The 18,808-nt window shown below is 39.2% G+C and overlaps 1 protein-coding gene across 4 annotated transcripts in view; it reads left to right on the top strand.

Moving 5' to 3' along the window:
- The window catches only part of NFATC1 (nuclear factor of activated T cells 1), a 136,149-nt gene that overhangs the window by 3,809 nt on the left and 113,532 nt on the right, over positions 1-18,808 (top strand). For 2 of the 4 annotated variants that reach the window (XM_026699475.2, XM_026699473.2), the window contains exons 1-2: positions 10,437-10,833; positions 16,144-17,242. In XM_026699475.2, coding sequence (XP_026555260.1) covers positions 10,749-10,833; positions 16,144-17,242 — 1,184 coding nt within the window. In that variant the 5' untranslated portion in view covers positions 10,437-10,748. Of the gene's footprint in view, positions 1-10,436; positions 10,834-16,143; positions 17,243-18,808 lie in introns of those variants that run through there. The other 2 variants (XM_087930996.1, XM_026699474.2) reach the window with 1 other exon arrangement.

Below are 18,808 nucleotides of genomic sequence, written 5' to 3'. Positions count from 1 at the left end.
CAATTGATTTACTGTTTTGTACAGCTAGAAATTAAAGATTTCCACTTTACAAAAGCCTGCTATCTCTGCAAAAACCACCCAATCTTCTGTAGAGTCGATATAGAAAATTTTCAGAAGATAAAGATGGACTGAGAAAATTTTCATCTTAACTCAGGGAGGCTTCCAGTGTTGAAATGTGGGACATATTTAGGCAAATCTCAAAAAAGGCCACCAGAAAGAGAGGGAGACTGCATATACTGTCAATTAACTACTTTTTAACAAGCTAGACGATTGTGTGTAATATATATTACGTGTTTTTGACATACCATGGACAGTTTTCATTGTGAAAGATCAATAATAGCAGAAAGAATGCTACTATAATTAAGCCTTACTAAGGTTCTGAACTTGAGAGAAAATTAAAAACAGATAAAAGTACAATATTACACATATGCTTAAAATGATTTATGGTTTATGTGTAATAGGCACCACATTTCCAGTTGTTTAGTGGACTTTTTAACCACTAGTTTATCTTCCTAAGTTTTAAAGTGAGGAATCCAATGAATTATCTATTATGGAAAAACCCAAATGAGCCCAAAGAAGTTCTGAACAACTTCGATGAACTGTGGGAGATGTGCAGTTTCCAGATTCAGAAAGAATCAGCTGACACCAGAGAAATATCCGCAGGATATATTGATGGTAAAGTTCTGTTTTGGTTTGTAAGTCATATGAATGTGCTCCATAAAAATAATTCTCAAACGAATACATATACCTGTGGAACAGAACGGATAGCAAGATCACTATTTGCTTTGCACTGTAATGCCATAATTGTAACATTTTGACATTAGACATATGGGCTAAGCTGGATGGGAATTGTCCAAAACTCCTAGAGGGCATCAAGTTGTCTGTGTGGTCTAAACTGTATTCTCTCTTGAATTAAAAAAATAGTTGGCCAGTAAGCTGTATTCCTCTTCAGAATTTCTATATCTTATGTAGGTGAATTGTTTGTACTACCTTTCCACTTTAATAAACATTATATCATTTTGATAATGATACTGTGATAATAATAACAATAACTGACAACAAATGCCACCTTTGCAAAAAGCTGAAGAAACAGTAGACCATTCAGTTAGCAAGATCACACAGACTGATGACAAACAATGGCATAACAAAGTAGCAACAATGGTGTAGTGGAATATCTGCAAGAAATGCCATTTGCCTGCAAGCAAGAACTGATGGGGCCATAAAATAGACAAAGTAATAGAAAACAAAGACACTTACTGTATTTTTCGCACTATAAGATGCACATGACCATAAGGTGCACCTAGGTTTAGAGGAGGAAAAAAAATATCAGGCAGAACTTGAGAGGACCACAAATAGGTGTCTTTGCATGTGCCAGCTCTGACTATTGACTCCTGCACTGCAGAAAAGAGACAGAAGAGACGGGCAATGACAAAGACAGAAGAGGTGGGGTTCAGCATTGTAAAAGGACCCCACCTCCATGGCCCAGCTGCTATTAACCAAAGGACCAGCATGGACGCACAGACATTTCCACCCACTTTTTTTGCGGGGGGAAGTGTGTCTTATGGAGTGAAAAATACAGTAAGTGCTTTGGGACTTTAGAATTCAAACAGACAAGCACCTGCCACATAGCTTAGACTTAGCATAAGATAAGAAATACAAAAAGGGTTAGGTAGTGGAGGTGCAGTACCTGAAGATAGCAGAACAGAAGAAAAAGAAGGAAATGCAAAGAACGACTGTAGCAAAAGAAAGCAAATACAGTACCAATAGTGTAGGCGCCTTGGGTGCAATCCCAAAACATATGAGCATTATTTGAATACCATCAGCATTGACAAAATTACTGACAGTTGCAAAAGGCAACATTACTTGGAACAGTTTATATTCTGCGACAATACCTTTAACACATGGGTGTCAAACTCATGGCCCGCAGGTCAGATACGTCAAGCGCTGGCAACCCCTACCCCCAGTTTAGCGAAGGGGGAAAAAGTTGTGATACATCATGTAATGACAATGTGTCATTGGCATTTTGACACCCCTGCTATAACACCAACAAACAATATTTTCCTATCCGAGGTCCTTGGGAAGGACTAAGTAGGTGAATAACAAAGTAAATCCAGTATAAACATCTGACTGACTGCAACCAACCATAATAAGACCTGAATAACAAATATAATTTAAAAATTTGGTAGAAGATAGATAGATAGATTTGTTAATTAACAATATCACCAAACCTGAGATTGCCTTAGTAGAATCTGTGGCACAAATGAGCCTCAAAAACAAAAGAAAAAGAAAGTAAAGTTTATTGAACCAGAATGTTCATAGGTGGTAAATATTCCTAGCTAAAAACTCTCCACAAAATTTCTGAGTATGAGGGGGTTGAGGTTCTATAGTATTTCCCGAGAATCCTTCATCTAGCTTTCTACACTATCAGCATTTTGAGGAAGTTTGTCAGGTTTGTTTTTACACTGAATATTAATGACATACTAAAAATATTCTGTAGAACCTTAGACTAATAAGATGGCTGGTGAATAAAGTACCACCAGATTTTAACTTATGCACCAGAGACAAATTCCTTGTGTATCCAATCACACTTGACCAATAAACCTGTTCTGTCCTGTTCTATCCTATCCTATCCTATCCTATCCTATCCTATCCTATCCTATCCTATCCTATCCTATCCTATCCTATCCTAATCTACTACTCTGCTCTGCTCTGCTCTACTCTCCACACTCTATTCTGAAATGGCTTAAAATTATCAATTACCTTTATGGCTTCATATCCATTAGAATTTTCTGGTTGATATATATTTATTTGGTCAGATATTCCTATCCCACTTTTTTATCCAAGAACTGAAGGCAACTTGCATGGGGATCTTCCTTTATTTTATCCCCATAACAAATATGAAGGTGGTTGGATTTAACTTTGGTCATAGTTCAATAGTAACTCTCTATGATGGCTCAATTTCCCTCAAAAAAGCAACTTATGAATCACCAGTCTGATTCATTTACATCTGATCAGGCTATTCCCAGGTGTCCAATCATGAGCTCATGAGCATACTGCATTTTCCCCCAGTGTGCTTTGGAATGCAGAACTTTATATGTATGCATGTGAGCAAGAGCCAGCTAAAATATACCTATTAAAATATTAGGCAAATAAGTCTGTCAACATCACACATGCAACATCTCATTTCTCAGCACCTTTTTCCTTCAGGACATACGTGCACACACACACGCACCCCTTCCAGTAATCAGTATAGTACTGTTCAGGTTTACGTTAATTTTCAATCATTGTGTCAGGTGTTTTACCAGTTCACACTGCCCTAAAAGGATGTTACAGGAAATGAGAGTTTTCACTAAGTAGTACTTCACAATTCTTCCTATATTCACTGATCTCAAAATACTTCCAGCTTTGAGGGCCAATTCTCAGTTGGTGTTCTATTTCCTTCCTTCATGGATACATTCACTAAATATAAATTCCAAAGTCAAAATTTCATTTTTCTCCTTATCCTAACAATGGTCTCCAAGCCACAAGAAATTTAGTAAAACTGTTGTCTCTAATCAGAGCAGTTAGTTTTGCCATCTCAGCTAGCTCCTTAAGTTTAAAAACTCATTCTTCCACTGTAGGTATATGCTCCTCTTTCCATCTTTGTGCATAGAATATCCTTGGAGCAGCCAATGTCATGTATAAAAACAACATCCCGTATTTCCTTTCCACTTTTTTTATCCATCCCTAAAAGAAAAGCTTCGAGTATCAATTTTACACCCATTTTCAAAATTAGATATATATCTGATTCCAAAATTTTTTAGGCCTCTTATGTATTCACCAAAGATAAAAAGTACCTTTGGATTAATTTACACCACTCTTCAGTAGAATTTCCAGGATGGATTGCAAATAAACAAACAAACAAAAACTGACTCCAAGATAAATTATACACAGTGTTGCTAGTACAGTACTAAAACTGGGATAATAAATAACTCTTGCTCAATATCAAAAGGATTCAACAATGTGGCACCAGACATCTTTCTCATAGGAAACATTCTAGAAATAAACATCACATATTCTACACATGTAATCCTTGACTTTACAACTATTTGTTTAGTGAGCGTTCAAAATTATAATGGCATTGAAAAAAATGACATAACCATTTTCTTACGTTCATTGCAATGTCCCCATGATCACATGATCAAAATTTAGACAGTTGACAACTGGGTCATTTACGACACTTGCAGTATCACAGGGTCATGTGATCACTTCTTGCAACCTTCTCAAACAAAAGTCAATGAGGAAACCGCAATCATTTGAAAGCTGTGTTACTAACTTAACTGCAGTGATTCACTTAACAGCTGTGATAATAAAGATCGTAAAATGGAGCAAACTTCACTAACAACTGTCTTGCTTAGCAACAGAAATTTTGGGGTCAATTGTGGTTGTAAGCCAAGGACTACCTGTAGTTGTCACTCACTTTACTTTGTATCCTAGAAGCACAGATTAGGTCAACGAAGATTACTTCAGTGATGGGCAAGCTGAAATAGGAATACTGTAGAACTTTCTGCTGTTTTTCCAAATTTTCTGGAAGGGGTTCAAATTGTGGACCAAGAGGGAATAAATTATTTAAATGCACGAATTGCAATTATGCCAATTAATTAAATAGAAATTTAATTACATTTAAATAAAGTTTAATTTATTAATCTTTCCTACTTGTTTCCAGCTTGCTGCATACTTTTAATGTTCTTAAAAATATTCCTATCTCAATTCCACATTGCTTTAAAGATAGACATTGCATGCACGTACTGATCAAAGGCTGGGGGGTAGTTCTTTTAGTACTGATGGATACTAACTTTTGGGGTTATTGCTACAAACAGCCACGTTCCTCTTAGTGTCTATAAATTGAAGACTGCAGATTTCCTTATAGAAATCTGATCAATACAGTCTCACTTGGATTATTCTTTCTGGCATATTGTGCTTAGAGAACCATATCATGGTATACCAAATCATTTTAAAATAAATAAGCAGAAAGAAACTGTTTCCACCACAATGGGACAAGAACTATTGAAGTTGGGGCAGATTTTACTTGCTTATTAAAATCTGATTGCGTGTCACTGTCTACCCGTCATTCTAGATTTTACTGTCATATCATTTATGCTTAAGTGATTTATGAGTTAGGTCTACCCATGTCCAGTGAGTTTCAAAAAATGTTCTTTAGTATCTTGTTGATTCATCCAAGCAGATTATAAATGAGAAGTTTTATTAAGTATTGTAGTCTGCTCCCGTCATTTGGGGAAAATCTTGCATTAATGTTCACATTGGGCTTTTCAGTCTGTGATCTAAAGCTCATGGCTGTGACTGACATTCAATTAATATATAGTGGACATCTTTTGGTTTTAGTAGTTTTTGCATTATGGCATCTGACCCTCTCAATTTCTGGCAAATAAATGAGGAAGAAATGGAGGTAGTGACATATTTTATTTTCCTGGGCTCCAAGATCACTGCAGATGGGGACTATAGCCAAGAAATTAAAAGATGTTTGTTCCTGGGGAGCAACACTATGGCAAATCTAGAGAGCATACTAAAAAGCATAGACATCACCCTGACAACAAAAGTGTGTATAGTCCAGGCTATGGTTTTCCCAGTTGCAATATAGGGCTGTGAAAGTTGGACCATAAGAAAGGCTGAGCTCCAAAGAATTGAGGCCATTGAACCATGGTGCTGGAGAAGACTCCTGCAAGTCCCTTGGACTGCAAGGCAATCAAACCAGTCAGTCCTAGAGGAGATCAACCCTGACTGCTCTTTAGAAGGCCAGATCCTGAAGTTGAAACTCAAATACTTTGGCCACCTAATGAGAAGGAAGGACTCACTGGAGAAGACCCTAATGCTGGGAACGATTGAGGGCAATAGAAGAAGGGATGACAGAGAATGAGGTGGCTAGATGAAGTCACTGAAGCAGTAGGTGTGAACTTACATGGACTCTAGAAGATGGTAGAGGACAGGAAGGCCCGGAGGAATGTTGTCCATGGGGGTCGCGATGGGTCGGACACAACTTCCCAACTAACAACAGTTTTTATATACCTTACTTATAGATGGATTGTGACCTATAATATCAGACTTACATCTGATATAAAAATTACCTTGATTTGTATGTGTATATGTCACTTAAGCAAAAGGATGAATTAATAGAAATAGCAATTCCTTACCTAGACCTGTTGTATGGATTTGTTGTAAACATTTTTATCAACTCAAAAATATGAGATCAGAAATAGGCAATGTGCAACCCCAAATCTTTGCAATCTGAGTTCTTTCTTGAATCTTTTGCTCTTGTTTGCACCATAGCTATGATGAATCAGAAAGCAGAGTATTTTCCAGTTCAGCTGCTTCGCCAACCATGAATAAAATTGCGCACTGGTGGTGGGAACTCTGTTTATTCCAGGGATCCTCAGATTCCCCCTTCTGAAGTGAAGTCACCATCTTGTATCCATAATTTTTGGTTGCCTTAAAGTATGGCATTGGCTTCATTTCAAAACCAGGGCAGAATAGTAAAGAGAGTGGAACACTGGTTGGAGAACAGTACACCATTTTTGTGCTCTCTCATTGGCCAGCTAGAGGCAGTACTGATCTACTCATGAGAAGCAATCATGAGGTACTCTGTAGGAGAATGAGAAAGATGCTGGAGGGGTGAGAATCGAGGGTATCTATAAATCTAAATATATTTGTCAAGAAGATAACACAGATCTGCTGTTAATCTGCTGGAAGCCATTGTGATAAGAACCAGCATTTACCAATATATTCATTATTATATTTGTATTTGTATCCATTATTTGTATTTATATAATATTGAATTACTAGATGGGAAACCAGGAAGAACTGTTAGATTAAGTAAGATAACTATTGCAGAAAATGTGTAAGGCAATATAGCATTTTTTAAATGGAAATTGGGAAGAGAATGAAAATAATGGCTTTCACCGGGAAAATGATATTTTCCTGATGATAGACTTTTCAGGTCTCAGACTGGAAATGGGATTCCCATAGTCTACAGAGGAATACCATTTCCATCATTAAAAACATTTCTTTGGAATATAGCCTTAGTGATCTGGGAACTCCACAGTCCTAGCTTCTGGAATGATGAGGTCATTTGCACGTGGCATACTTCAAAACTATTTTGGCAAACACAAAAAGTATTATGTCTCCCAACACAGAATTAAAACATTGTCTACAAACTTTATTTTTAATTAGCATTAAAACACTGAAATGACTGCTTCTAGTTAAAAACACATGTAAATACATCCCAAAACCATTTACTAAGCACTGTTCTACTAGACAATGTAGTTTTTGTTGAACAAGTTAAAAATAAATGTATACTGTCCTTTACACCCTATTTATGCATATCAAAGAAAATTAATTTCTGTGTGTGTGTGAGAGAGAGAGGGGAGAGAGAGAGAGAGAAATTAGAAGTGTTCTGTTTCTGTATCTGTGGTGTCAAAACTAAAGTCATAAATGGGAACCATTATAAGTTTTATTTGATTTTTTGAATAAAGCCTTAGCACAATTAGATTTCAGCTCCCTGGGACCAAGTCTCACTGATCTCAATGGGATTTATTTCTATGTAAACACATATAGAATTGCAGCATAATTTAAAAAAATGAAATTCAGGTCTGTCTTAGCTCATTGGTTTAATTATCCTGGATTTTCATCTCAAAGTTACCATACTTTCAGTGTAAAGAGCTGGCTTAGTGCATTGGAATCTGTATTATTGATACATAACATATATGAACATTTCCTATTGAACTTGCTTTTTATGAAGTTTTATAGCAATTATAGTGAGTGGCATTGCAAGTGAGTAACATATGGTAATAATGATAATTACAAAGTTTCTGCCATTTTCTTCCTAAAAGACTTGCAAAGAGTAGCCCAAAATCGAGTAAATTTGTGGTTACATTAAATTAACAAACATGAAACTAATGCTTATTATTAACTTACTTGTAAATTGCAACGTAGATTTCTAAATTTGCAATATCATACTTATTGCTCCAGATAATTAGGATGACATTTTTTTACCCCCACCCTCTCCCCTCATGAATAAACCTGGTTTTTGCATTTATGGCAGTATCTAGTTGATCTTAAACAGGGCCAAATGTAATCTGAAGGCTGTATGCTTGCCTGGAAAATCAGAGTCAACATCACTGGCAAGCCACTTCTTTATTGGTGCCAGTCTAGACATCAGGAGTTGATACCTGAGTTTTCTGATCAGTATGATCTAAGAAATTGGAAACCTTAAGCAGTTAAAAGTTTGGGGGGGGGGGGCAGGAGTGAAATACAAACCTTATCATTACTTATCCAACTGAGATTTTTTTCACTTTTCAGCCAGTTCACTTCTTCACCTCCTGCTTAACCTCTGTATATCTTGAAAGTTGATTCTTTGTGATGTACCATAATGTTTTTACACTTTGTAGGAAGTTGGGCAATTACATTTATAGTTTTCAAAGTCTTCATTTACTTGTATTTGATAGCAATAGAAAAAGATTCCAGCAAATGAAGAAAAAGTATATTTTCAACAAACAGAGTTGGAACAAAATATTGGAAACCACTCAAGATTTCCAAGCTGTGTTAAAAAGTTTTCAGGCAACGTTTTCGAAAGTCCATAGCAGTACTCTTAAAAGTGAATTTGATGTATTAATGTTGACTTCATCGTGGCAAATTTTCCAATTTGTTTAGTAAGCAGAGACTAGCAAAGCTGGGGAAATGCAAGTTCTGAGCAGGAAGGGTCTCCATTTCAGGTGAACTTTGAAGAAAGGAAGGGCCAGCTCCAATTTGGTCTTCATTCTTTTGCTTTCCTTCTGAAGAAATGTTTGGTTTCTCAGGTAAGATAATCTCAGGATAACCTGAGAAGGCTTGGAAAAGCTGAAGGAAATAGCTATTTTACATGAATGTGGAGCTAGCGTTATGAATCAATAGCAAACATGCACGAGCTGTTATTGTTATCCTTGGGTTTATTTGTTCTACCTACACTTGTAATTATTTCCTCCTGACCAAAAGGCATTCTGGGTCTGGGCTAGCTAGAGAAGACTAAAGAAGAGAAGAAAACTGGTTCAGTTTTCCCCTCCTGGAAGAGGGTGATGGTGAAAAAAGGAGTGGGGGAAGGGTTTAAGAAAGGATTGGTTCCCTTCCACTTCTATAGTCATCATGTTGTCACTTCTTCATCTTTGGTTTCTGGTTATAAATCTTGTAAACTAGGATATATCTTTCTAGATATCAATGTATATTGTTTTATTTCAAAACTATTTGGCTGAGTGAATCTACTGACTTCTGTCCCACATTCAGATCATCGAGCACCACTGTTGACATATTTAGGCATTATCGTATATGTACATATATTAATTACAGTGTGGAAAGCAGGGTTAAGTTCCCTATTAAGCCAGGTGAAATCCAGAGTTTCAAGTAGTGAATCTTTGATGAGAGAAATAAAGACAAGAAGTGCCTCACTGATTGTCTAGGACAGTCAGATGTCTTAATATTTAGAATATTATCGTGTTTGCTGCCAGCACAATTACAAAAAAGAGGGTATTGGTGTGAAGACAAATAATGTTTTGTTTGATTATATCTTATATTGCTTGACAGTCTACAAGCAAGGACTGAGAGAAAGTATGTGAGTTCTAACAAAGTTAAGTTGGTTAAAAGTTCTTACAATTGCAATCCCCCTGAATAAAAAAGTGTGTGTGTGTGTATTCATATGCATCTTAAAAGTCTTTGTTGATTCCTGGCACCACCTGGACTAGTCCCTGCAGTTTTCTTGGCAAGGTTTTGGAAATGGTTTGCCATTGCATCTTTCCTAGGGCTGAGAGAAAGTGTCAGGCCCAAGGTTTCCCAGCCAGCTTTGTGCCTAAGACTGGACTAGAACTTACAGCCTCGTGGTTTCTGCCTTAAACCACTACACCAGCACCATTCAAGGATGCCTTGAATAAAAATCAAACAGCAATAATAAATTATTTAATTCATAATTTTAATTTAATTACAATTGTAATTTATACATAATTAAACCCAACACTGAGCTGATAAAAAAATAATAATAAAGTCCAGTTCCAATTTGTCACTGCCTTTTTCCATGTATTGTATTTTTACTTCCATGTTTAGCCTGACAGCCCTGGGATTCCACTACTAACCAGGTACAACTTAGAGCCCAGGCGAGGCTGAGCAGGTGCTTCTGCACTTTCCTAATTAGCCTAAACTAACTGCCACTTCACTCCACTCAGAGTAGGGCCGACGGAGGTTCCCTTCCCCGGGTGACCCAGGCCGGGTGGGAGTGAGGCCATGGCCAAACCCCGCTTCGGGCTGTAACTCGAGCGGCGAGGGGTTATTTTAAAATGAGGAACCGGAGAGGCTTGCGGAGCGGAGCAACTAGATTGTTGATGTTTCCGGGTTTAGATAAACAAAGGGAGGAGGAGGATCCCACAGACAGCCAGCGATAGCGAGATAAGGGAGCGAGCGAGCCGCGCTCGTCAAAGGTCACGTTGCACCGACCCGAGGAGAGGCTGCCTGGGCGTCCTGGGACCTGTCAATTACAGAGGCGGCTGGGGTGCCGGATTGCGGAGAAGCCGGCGCGACCCCGAGGCCGCGAGTCGTTCCCTTGCCGGGCTAGCCAGCAGCCGGTCGCCCGCAGCGCTCCCGCCGCAACAGGTGTCTGCGGGAGTCGGGGTGGGGGTGGGGCGGACATTCCAGCCCCTGGGCGCCGGGCGCCGTGCCTGGCCTCTGCCCACCGAGCCATGAGCGGCCTGGAGGAAGATCCCGAGTTTGATTTCGATTTCCTTTTCGAGTTTAACCAGAGCAACGAGGCTACCGGCGGCAAAGGTTGGTGGCGAGGCAGCAGCGGCCGCCCTCGAGGGAGACGGGACGGGGACCGGCGCGCGAGGGGAGGGGAGGGCGGAGAGCCGTTTATTTGCAGCTCGAGCGTTAAATATAGCGGTTCTTCTGGGACGGGAAAGAGCCGTCTCCACAATAGGCTGAGCCTGGGGACGGGAGGGAGGGAGCGCGAAGCGCCGCCCGTTGCTGGGCTTGAGGCGTCGTCTCGCTTGCTTCGCCTTCGACGCTCTCCCGCTCTCCCCCCACCCCCAAAGTCAGCGGAGCCCTTGGGGAGTAGCTCGGATTTGGGGGTGTTTCACCTCCCTACTTCCCAAAGGGCGAGCAGAAGCACAATCCTCCTCAAGGGCTTGGGAAGATGGGCTGGAAATGAAGCGGAAACCCCTTTGCCTTCGTGTTGTTTGCGGCCCCGGCTTTGCGGGTTCCTCTTTAAAAAAAGAAAGAAAAAAAAAAGAAGCCTTCCTCCACTGCAAAAATGAACAATTCCAGCACATGTTACTGTTTTTCTCGACACTTGAAGGGGAAACTGGCCGAACTCTTGCCAACTTTACCCAGTCCAAACCAAACCAAACCAAACCTAAGACAGTTCTCTGTTCCATCGAGGAACTTATATTTAACAAGTCCACCGTGACACTTCAGTAGTAGACCTGCCTGTTGTCATTTTATATATTTAGATTATATATACTGTTTCGTTAACAAAGGGCCCAGTCTTTCATGCCACTGCTCCAGGGTGGAAATTTGTTTTGTAAAAGCCAGGTTTTCTATCGTTCAGCTTGGGAACTTGTAAGAAAAAAAACGCGGGGAGGGGGGCGGGCATTAGGAAACAGCAAGCAAGGGGTGGCAGGTTCCCTTTAACTACCCACCTAGGGTCTTATGGATCAGCCTTGAAGTTCTGTAGGATAAGACTGGTTAAAAGCATATGGTGTTCCTTGGACCTGTGTCCTAAATCAGGTGGCTTGCCAAATCTTTGCCTGTTTAATCCCAGGAGGTGATGAAATTCAACTGGAGTATGAGAGTTAGATAAACAATATACGTTAATGTTGGTTTTTACAGCCACATAAGTGGAGGTGATCCTATATGAATTATGGTTTGGAAAGATTTCTTTTGCAAAGCTGTAATTATGTAGACTAGTACCTGGATCCACCAAGCCTTTGGATTCCAATCCCATTTTAGCCTTTGTATATTTCTAGAGGCTGTGTAGTGGCATTAGTGTAATTGGATACAGAAAAAACGATCTTGAAAGTTTCTTGTTTATATAACTTATATGCATATGTGTGTATGTATATGTGTATGTGTATATGTATGTATGTATATCCCTTCCTAATCCAGACTGCATTGGGAATTTAGATGGTAGGTTGCACTGCATTCTGAGCATGAAATTTCCATATTACAATGCAGCTGACACAAAGTAGTTATACAGTTATATGGACCTAATTCATATAACTTGCAGATTCTCTATTGTGAGTCAGAACTCCTAAGAGGCACAAGTAACTTGGAAGGGTTTTTTAAAATGTTGCTTTGACTACAGTAATTGAGCTGGGACTTTTCAGTATTACTACTCCAACAAAACTAACTTTTTTTAACTGTGGGGAGGGGTTTGCCCAAATTCACTTTCAGGAGTTGTGGAATCACAAAGTTGGAGAGTGAGTGATAATAACCTAATCAGTATATGATGGTGCAATCAGGCTGGAAAGTAATTGAACAATATACATAGCTCTGAGAATGCAATAGATAATAGCTTGTTTTATGGCTATTCTATTGTAAATGAAATAGATGTTTAGTCAAGTTCCCCATGTCTGCTTTACAAAAGCCATATTCAGAGGTTCTAAATCCTCCAAATATTAAGTGTGAATGGAGTTGTCTGTTCCAACTTCATCTGCCAAGTACTGCTGCCTTCTACCATCTGGGAAGGCATGGAGTAGAAAAATGGAGATAATCCTAATTCCATTAGGCCATATATTTTTTCTTATTTTATTCCAACTATTTTAGTGTATTTAAAAAAAACAGGAAAGTGCACTTGTCCTTACCCATAAAATAATATTTGACCAGGAATGGTACAGGAATTGAATATACATATATTAATTGCATCCACACACACTCTTTATAAAATGCTACAGTGTAAAAGTATTGTATAGGCTTGTTTGTATCCCGCTTTCTTTACCTTCTTTGAGGCATACCTCTTTCCTAACTATTGTCCATTGTAACTATTTTAAATTAGAGAAGACTCCGTGCTGTTCATCCAAAAACTTGTTCTTCTGTTAACCCCTGTACAATAGATTTAACATTTTCCTAGATTTTACGCCATGAAGGTAAGCCTTCAGCAATGCAACCATTATCCAATAATGTTTCTTTCCTGGGATATATACATGCTATTGACAAGTGTGACTGGCTGTTAGAAGAAATGCAATTTTAGACCTCTTCAGATATAGATAGATAGATAGATAGATAGATAGATAGATAGATAGATAGATAGATAGATAGATAGATAGATAGATACACACACACACACACACACACACACATACACACACACACACACACACACACACATATATATATAAAAAAATTTGCCCTAAATATACCTTTTTCCCTGTATGAGACTGTGAATCTCCCTGTAATGCACACCAATCTTTTCTATGACTTCTTTGGGGGAATGAATAAGGGTATCTACCTTTACATAGGAAAGTAACATTGTCCACAAAGAAACAGAGGTATAGTGTGTAAATCGAGGGTGGCAAAATGTGAGTCTGGTCTGCTCCTGGAAACAATTTCAGGAGTTGGTAAGTGTGTGAAAAAGGTTGAAAGTGCTCTTCCATGTATGAATTTTGCTGCCATGTCTTCTCATAATGACTGACATTCTGTGTGGGTTTTTGGCTGAGGGTAATCTTTGAGTCATTTCCTGCTTTCTGTGTAAGTCAAAATATTCTGTGCAAACAGTGTATAAGCAATTAGGCCTCAGTATTTTAGAATAGTATTTACAATGGGTTTAGATGGAACACCAAGCAGGAAAGAGGAAAAAAAACCCTGTTTTATTTGTGCTGCTCCACACCTTGATATTAATGGGCATATTTTGGTAAATAATAGACATATAATAGGTGTTGAATGTACTAATGGTGTTTAACATGAAAAAAAGAAGAGGCACCAAATGTCATGGAGCTACTTCTGTAGCAGCTGGAGTAATATTGTATGTCCTTTGTCAACATTGTCATTTAACTAGTAGAGGAATATTGGAGTTCAGTTGGGAATAGAGCCATGCTCATTAACGGAGCTTTTCCGGATCTAAATGTATATGTTAGGGGAGTGACATCGCCTGGAGCATTTGCCTCCGGAGGGGAGAGGAAGGAAGCAAACATTATATGTAGAGGAAGTGAGGGGACGCCTTGTCTTTTTGCTTCAATCACTCAAGGATTCTTAAAAAGCAACTGAAGCCAAAGGCATGTTGAAACTTGAGGCAGAGTTGATAACAAAAAAATGACATGCAAACGGTGGGAACAGTGGAAATGGCAGTATATTGTTTGTAGCGGATTCGTGGCCACCACCTTTATGAATACTTGGGATTGTTATAACTCTCATTCAGACTTTTTGGAGAAATTGTGTATATGCAAGCGTGCAGTATCACATGCACATGGAAAAGAAAGGATAGAAAATGTAAGTCCAATTGGTCCAAGAACTAGCTGTTGTGACTGTGTTGAGTTGCTCAATAGAATAATGCACCTTTTCACAAGGATCATGGAAAATTGTGTGTGCTTCAGAAAGAATAACAGCATGGCTTAGAGAAAAACTGCAGCATGTTGAATTTTGCCCTCTTTTTTTGCTCATTCTTCCTCCTTTTATTGCTCAGCAATGTAGCTCAGCAGTACAGAATCTCACAACATAAATGTGTTCATTACCACAAAGGTGAGAGGACAATTCAACATGGAAAAAGAGGGTGAAATTAGATTATATGCTGTGTTAAAGCACAATTGATTTCCGCTTAGTTTAGTATATTAAAAATACATAATTACTCAAATTTAGCACACAGATGAAATTTAGCAAACGTTAAAAAAAAGATTCAACATTCACATCAGTATTTAAAAGCACTTCCCTCTCTTGTGCATTTTATAAATTGGAGTCAACTTCTTGTAGTAAATAACTCATTTAAAAATAAAAAAGATAGATGCAATTTTTGGCAAGAAGAGAATTGATAAGAAAAGATAGCAGAGCAATAGCTTGTTTATGTTGTTTTGTTTGATGTAGAGTAGCAAAAGAATAAAGGGGAGATAGGGTTGTGATGGTTGTTTTACTCTATGGAATCTGTTAGACTTATCTGTGGAAGTCTTTTCTTCTCACCAGTCATATATTATACGTAGGATTGGCCACTTTTCTGGTGGTTGGAAGCCTACTGCATTTTGAACCAATTTTAACTTCCAAGTGGTAGCTATAGTTCCATGATAGAACACAATGATAGCTCTACGAAGAGCACATTGCAATAATTCAATCAGAGGTGAGCAGGGCATGAATAACTGTCTGAAGGCCCTCTTGAACAAGGAAAGGGTAACTGATGCACAAGATGAACCTGTGCAAAGACCTCCTGGCCACAACTGCCACTGATTCATAGCTATTGTTCTTTGTAGCTGTGAGTCCAGAAAAAAACCCCAAGTTGCACACCAGTCTTGAATCGGGAAGCTGTTGTCTTTTGCACAACCTCCCCAAATTCAACAGAAAAGGATGCAACACTGACGAAGGGTTGAAGAAGGGTTTTCCTTCAAAGCTGGTGGGAGCACCCCTTCTCTCCGTGAGCATGAAAGCGCTATATGGATCCATCCTATGGTCACCTTCCAGGCTGCCTTAACACCCCAGGAGGATCCAGATGGTCAAACTAACAAAATTGAGGACTTTGTGTTTTTCCTTGAGTGTGATAAAAAACCGATGTTTTGAGGGTACCAAGAAAGGTTACTTGGATAATTTCCATTCTCTCTGCTCAATTCAGAAAGAGTTTGCAAAGAGCAGTTTGTAGCTTTGCTGGGGGTGCAAGATGAATCGCTGCATTCTTCTTTATCCCAGCATATCCCTGTCTTCTTTAATGAACTTCCATGGCTGAGGGTGGACTTAAACCCAGAACTAATTGATCCTAATCTGTTCTTGAATGGCTAAATGACACTAGCTCTTAGCCATCTTTGAAATGGTTAAGATAGGCTTTTATTCCAAAGAAAACTAGTATAATCACTGGATCATGAAAGGGATTCCGCTTACTAATAAATTAATTTGTGTCTATGTGCAATATCTCATGTCTTTTTTTGTTCTTTTTTTATCTTTTTGCAGAACATTATAACTATGCATCTTCAAATATAAACTCAACTTTGCCTCTAAATGTGGCCCATTCTTCACTGCCAACTCCATGTCACGGCCTTCAAACGTCTATTCCAGTCATTCCAAATGTCTCATCCGCTAACCATCTATCAGGTTATGGAGGGCATGCTGACAATGGCACTGCTGGATATTATTTGCCTCCAAGTGTCCGACCTAATGGCGTGCCAGCCTTAGAAAGTCCTAGAATTGAAATAACCTACTTAGGACTACATCAAAACAACAACCAGTTCTTCCATGAAGCAGAAGTTGATGAATCCACCCAAAACACCAAGAGATCGCCTTCTACTGCTACTTTGAATTTACCAAACATTGAGGCTTACAGGGACCCATCTTGTCTGAGCCCAGCCAGTAGCCTGTCTTCCAGAAGTTGCAATTCAGAAGCATCTTCCTATGAATCAAATTATTCCTATCCTTATACTTCACCCCAGACATCTCCTTGGCAATCGCCATGCGTATCACCCAAGACCAATGAAACTGAGGAGAGGTATCAGCGAAGTTTAGTTCCCTGCACACTCCTTAATTCACCTCGACATTCTCCTTCCACATCTCCCAGAACAAGTATTACTGAAGAAAACTGGCTGAGCTCTCACAACTCCAGACCATCCTCTCCCTGTAATAAGAGAAAATACAGTTTGAATGGCAGGCAGACATCCTACTCTCCACATCACTCCCCCACCCCTTCTCCCCAGAGTTCTCCAAGGGTCAGTGTGACTGATGAGACATGGTTGGGAAACACTAACCAATATACCAGTTCAGCCATTGTTGCAGCAATCAATGCCCTCACTACTGACAGCACAATAGATATGAATGATGGGATTCCTATCAAGTCTAGGAAAACTGCAGCAGATCACACTCCCTCCATGGCACTCAAGACGGAACCTAGTGGAGATGATCAGGGGACCATATCACCGATTACCGATTTATCACCAGAAGAGTTTCCTGGGTTCCAGCACATCAGGAAAGGAAGCTTCTGTGATCAGTATCTTTCAGTTCCACAGCACCCCTATCAGTGGGCCAAATCAAAGCCTTTGTCCCCAACATCATACATGAGGTACAGTTTCGTTAGATGTAATCTTGAAAAGAAAAGTCTTATTTTCTCTTTTGCTTTACCTCCTTTGGCAATAATGCCTTTGTTTTTAGTACTTCAAACACGGTAGTCATAGACAATTAGAATGATTTTTATAGTGTTATGTTTTTGCTTTTGTTACATGGTATGCTACGATTCATTTTCACTTTGGTTGTTAAAAGCAAATTCAAACCAATTTCTCTAGATTCTTAGTATCCGTTTGTTTCCTATCTGGGATTTTAAAAAATCCCAAATCAAAACAGTTGCTTTTACAAACTTGAAAATAGATGGTGAATGCTTGATTACAAGGGGAATATAGCATGCAATGTAAAATAGAATTGCAGTAATACTACAGGCTTACTTTTAGCTTTTCTTGTGATACTTGTTTTATTTCCTATTGTAACAGTTTGAAAGCAAAAAAAAAGGAAATATTTCATTTCTGTTTTAATTGTTACTGATTTGCATGGGTTATGTTTGTATTCGTCTTTTTATAGTATGTTGGGCTGGTTTATAAAAGTGGGTGGGTCCTTAGCTGATAAGTTTAGCTGATTTAGTCTTATACCAATGTAATACATTAAAACAATAAATAGTAGCATTAAACTTGATTTAAAACTGACAAAGATGAAGAGGAAGGGAGCAAGGTCTTCATAAGAAGGAGATGAGATCTATTTAACTTATTTACTGTCTCCAGCATGACATTCTCCTATTGGGGCCACTGTCCAATTGGCAGAGCTAGGTCTTCAGGCCCTTTCAGAAGACTAAAAGGATGGGGGTGCAGATCTCACTTAGGGGAGTGGGAAAGGCATGATGTCCCAGAGGGACATCCACAGCAGAAAAAGCTGTTCTCCTGGATCTTGCCAGCTGGAATTTCTTGACCAATGGGGCTTGCAGCATGCCCCTTCTGCTGGCACGGGTGGGGCGGATTACTCCCACTGAGGTGAGATAGTCTGTCAGATAATCTGGATCCATGCCATGAAGGGCTTTAAAGGTAAAAACCAATACCTTGAATTAGACCCAAAAGCAAACTGGTAACCAGTGCAGCTCATGAAACAGTGGTGTAACATGGACCCCAAGAATTATCTGCGCAGCTGAATTCTGTGTGAGCTGTAACTTCCAAATACTCTTTGAAGGTAGCTCCATGTAGAGTGTGTTGCAATAGTCCAATCATGAGATGACTATGGCTTGATTGACTTAGCTTAGGGACTCTCAATCCAGGAAAGGGCACAACTGGTGCAATACACAAAATTGCGCAAAGGCTCTCCTAGCCAGGACTGTCCCCTGCCCTTAGAGCAAGAATCATGAGTCCAGGAGAACCTCCCAAGTTGCACACTGGTATGTCTGGGACAGTGCAATCCCATCCAGAACTAAAGACATTAATGTCCCAGATCCCAAAGGTGCATGTATCCAAAGCCACTTGGCCTTACCAGGGTTCAGCAGAAGTCTGTTGTCCCCTGTCCAGATCCCTACAGCCCCAGGCATTGCGAGAGGGCAGTGGCAGTACCACTGGTGATTGTTTCAAAATAATTTTATTCGACTTCCTTCTTTCCTAGT

The sequence above is a fragment of the Pseudonaja textilis genome, chromosome 3, assembly GCF_049901715.1.
Source record: "Pseudonaja textilis isolate UNSWEBS1 chromosome 3, rPseTex1.2, whole genome shotgun sequence".
NCBI lineage: Eukaryota > Metazoa > Chordata > Lepidosauria > Squamata > Elapidae > Pseudonaja > Pseudonaja textilis.
The sequence above is the reverse complement of the archived record's forward strand: the minus strand, read 5'-3'. Positions and strand labels throughout refer to the sequence as shown.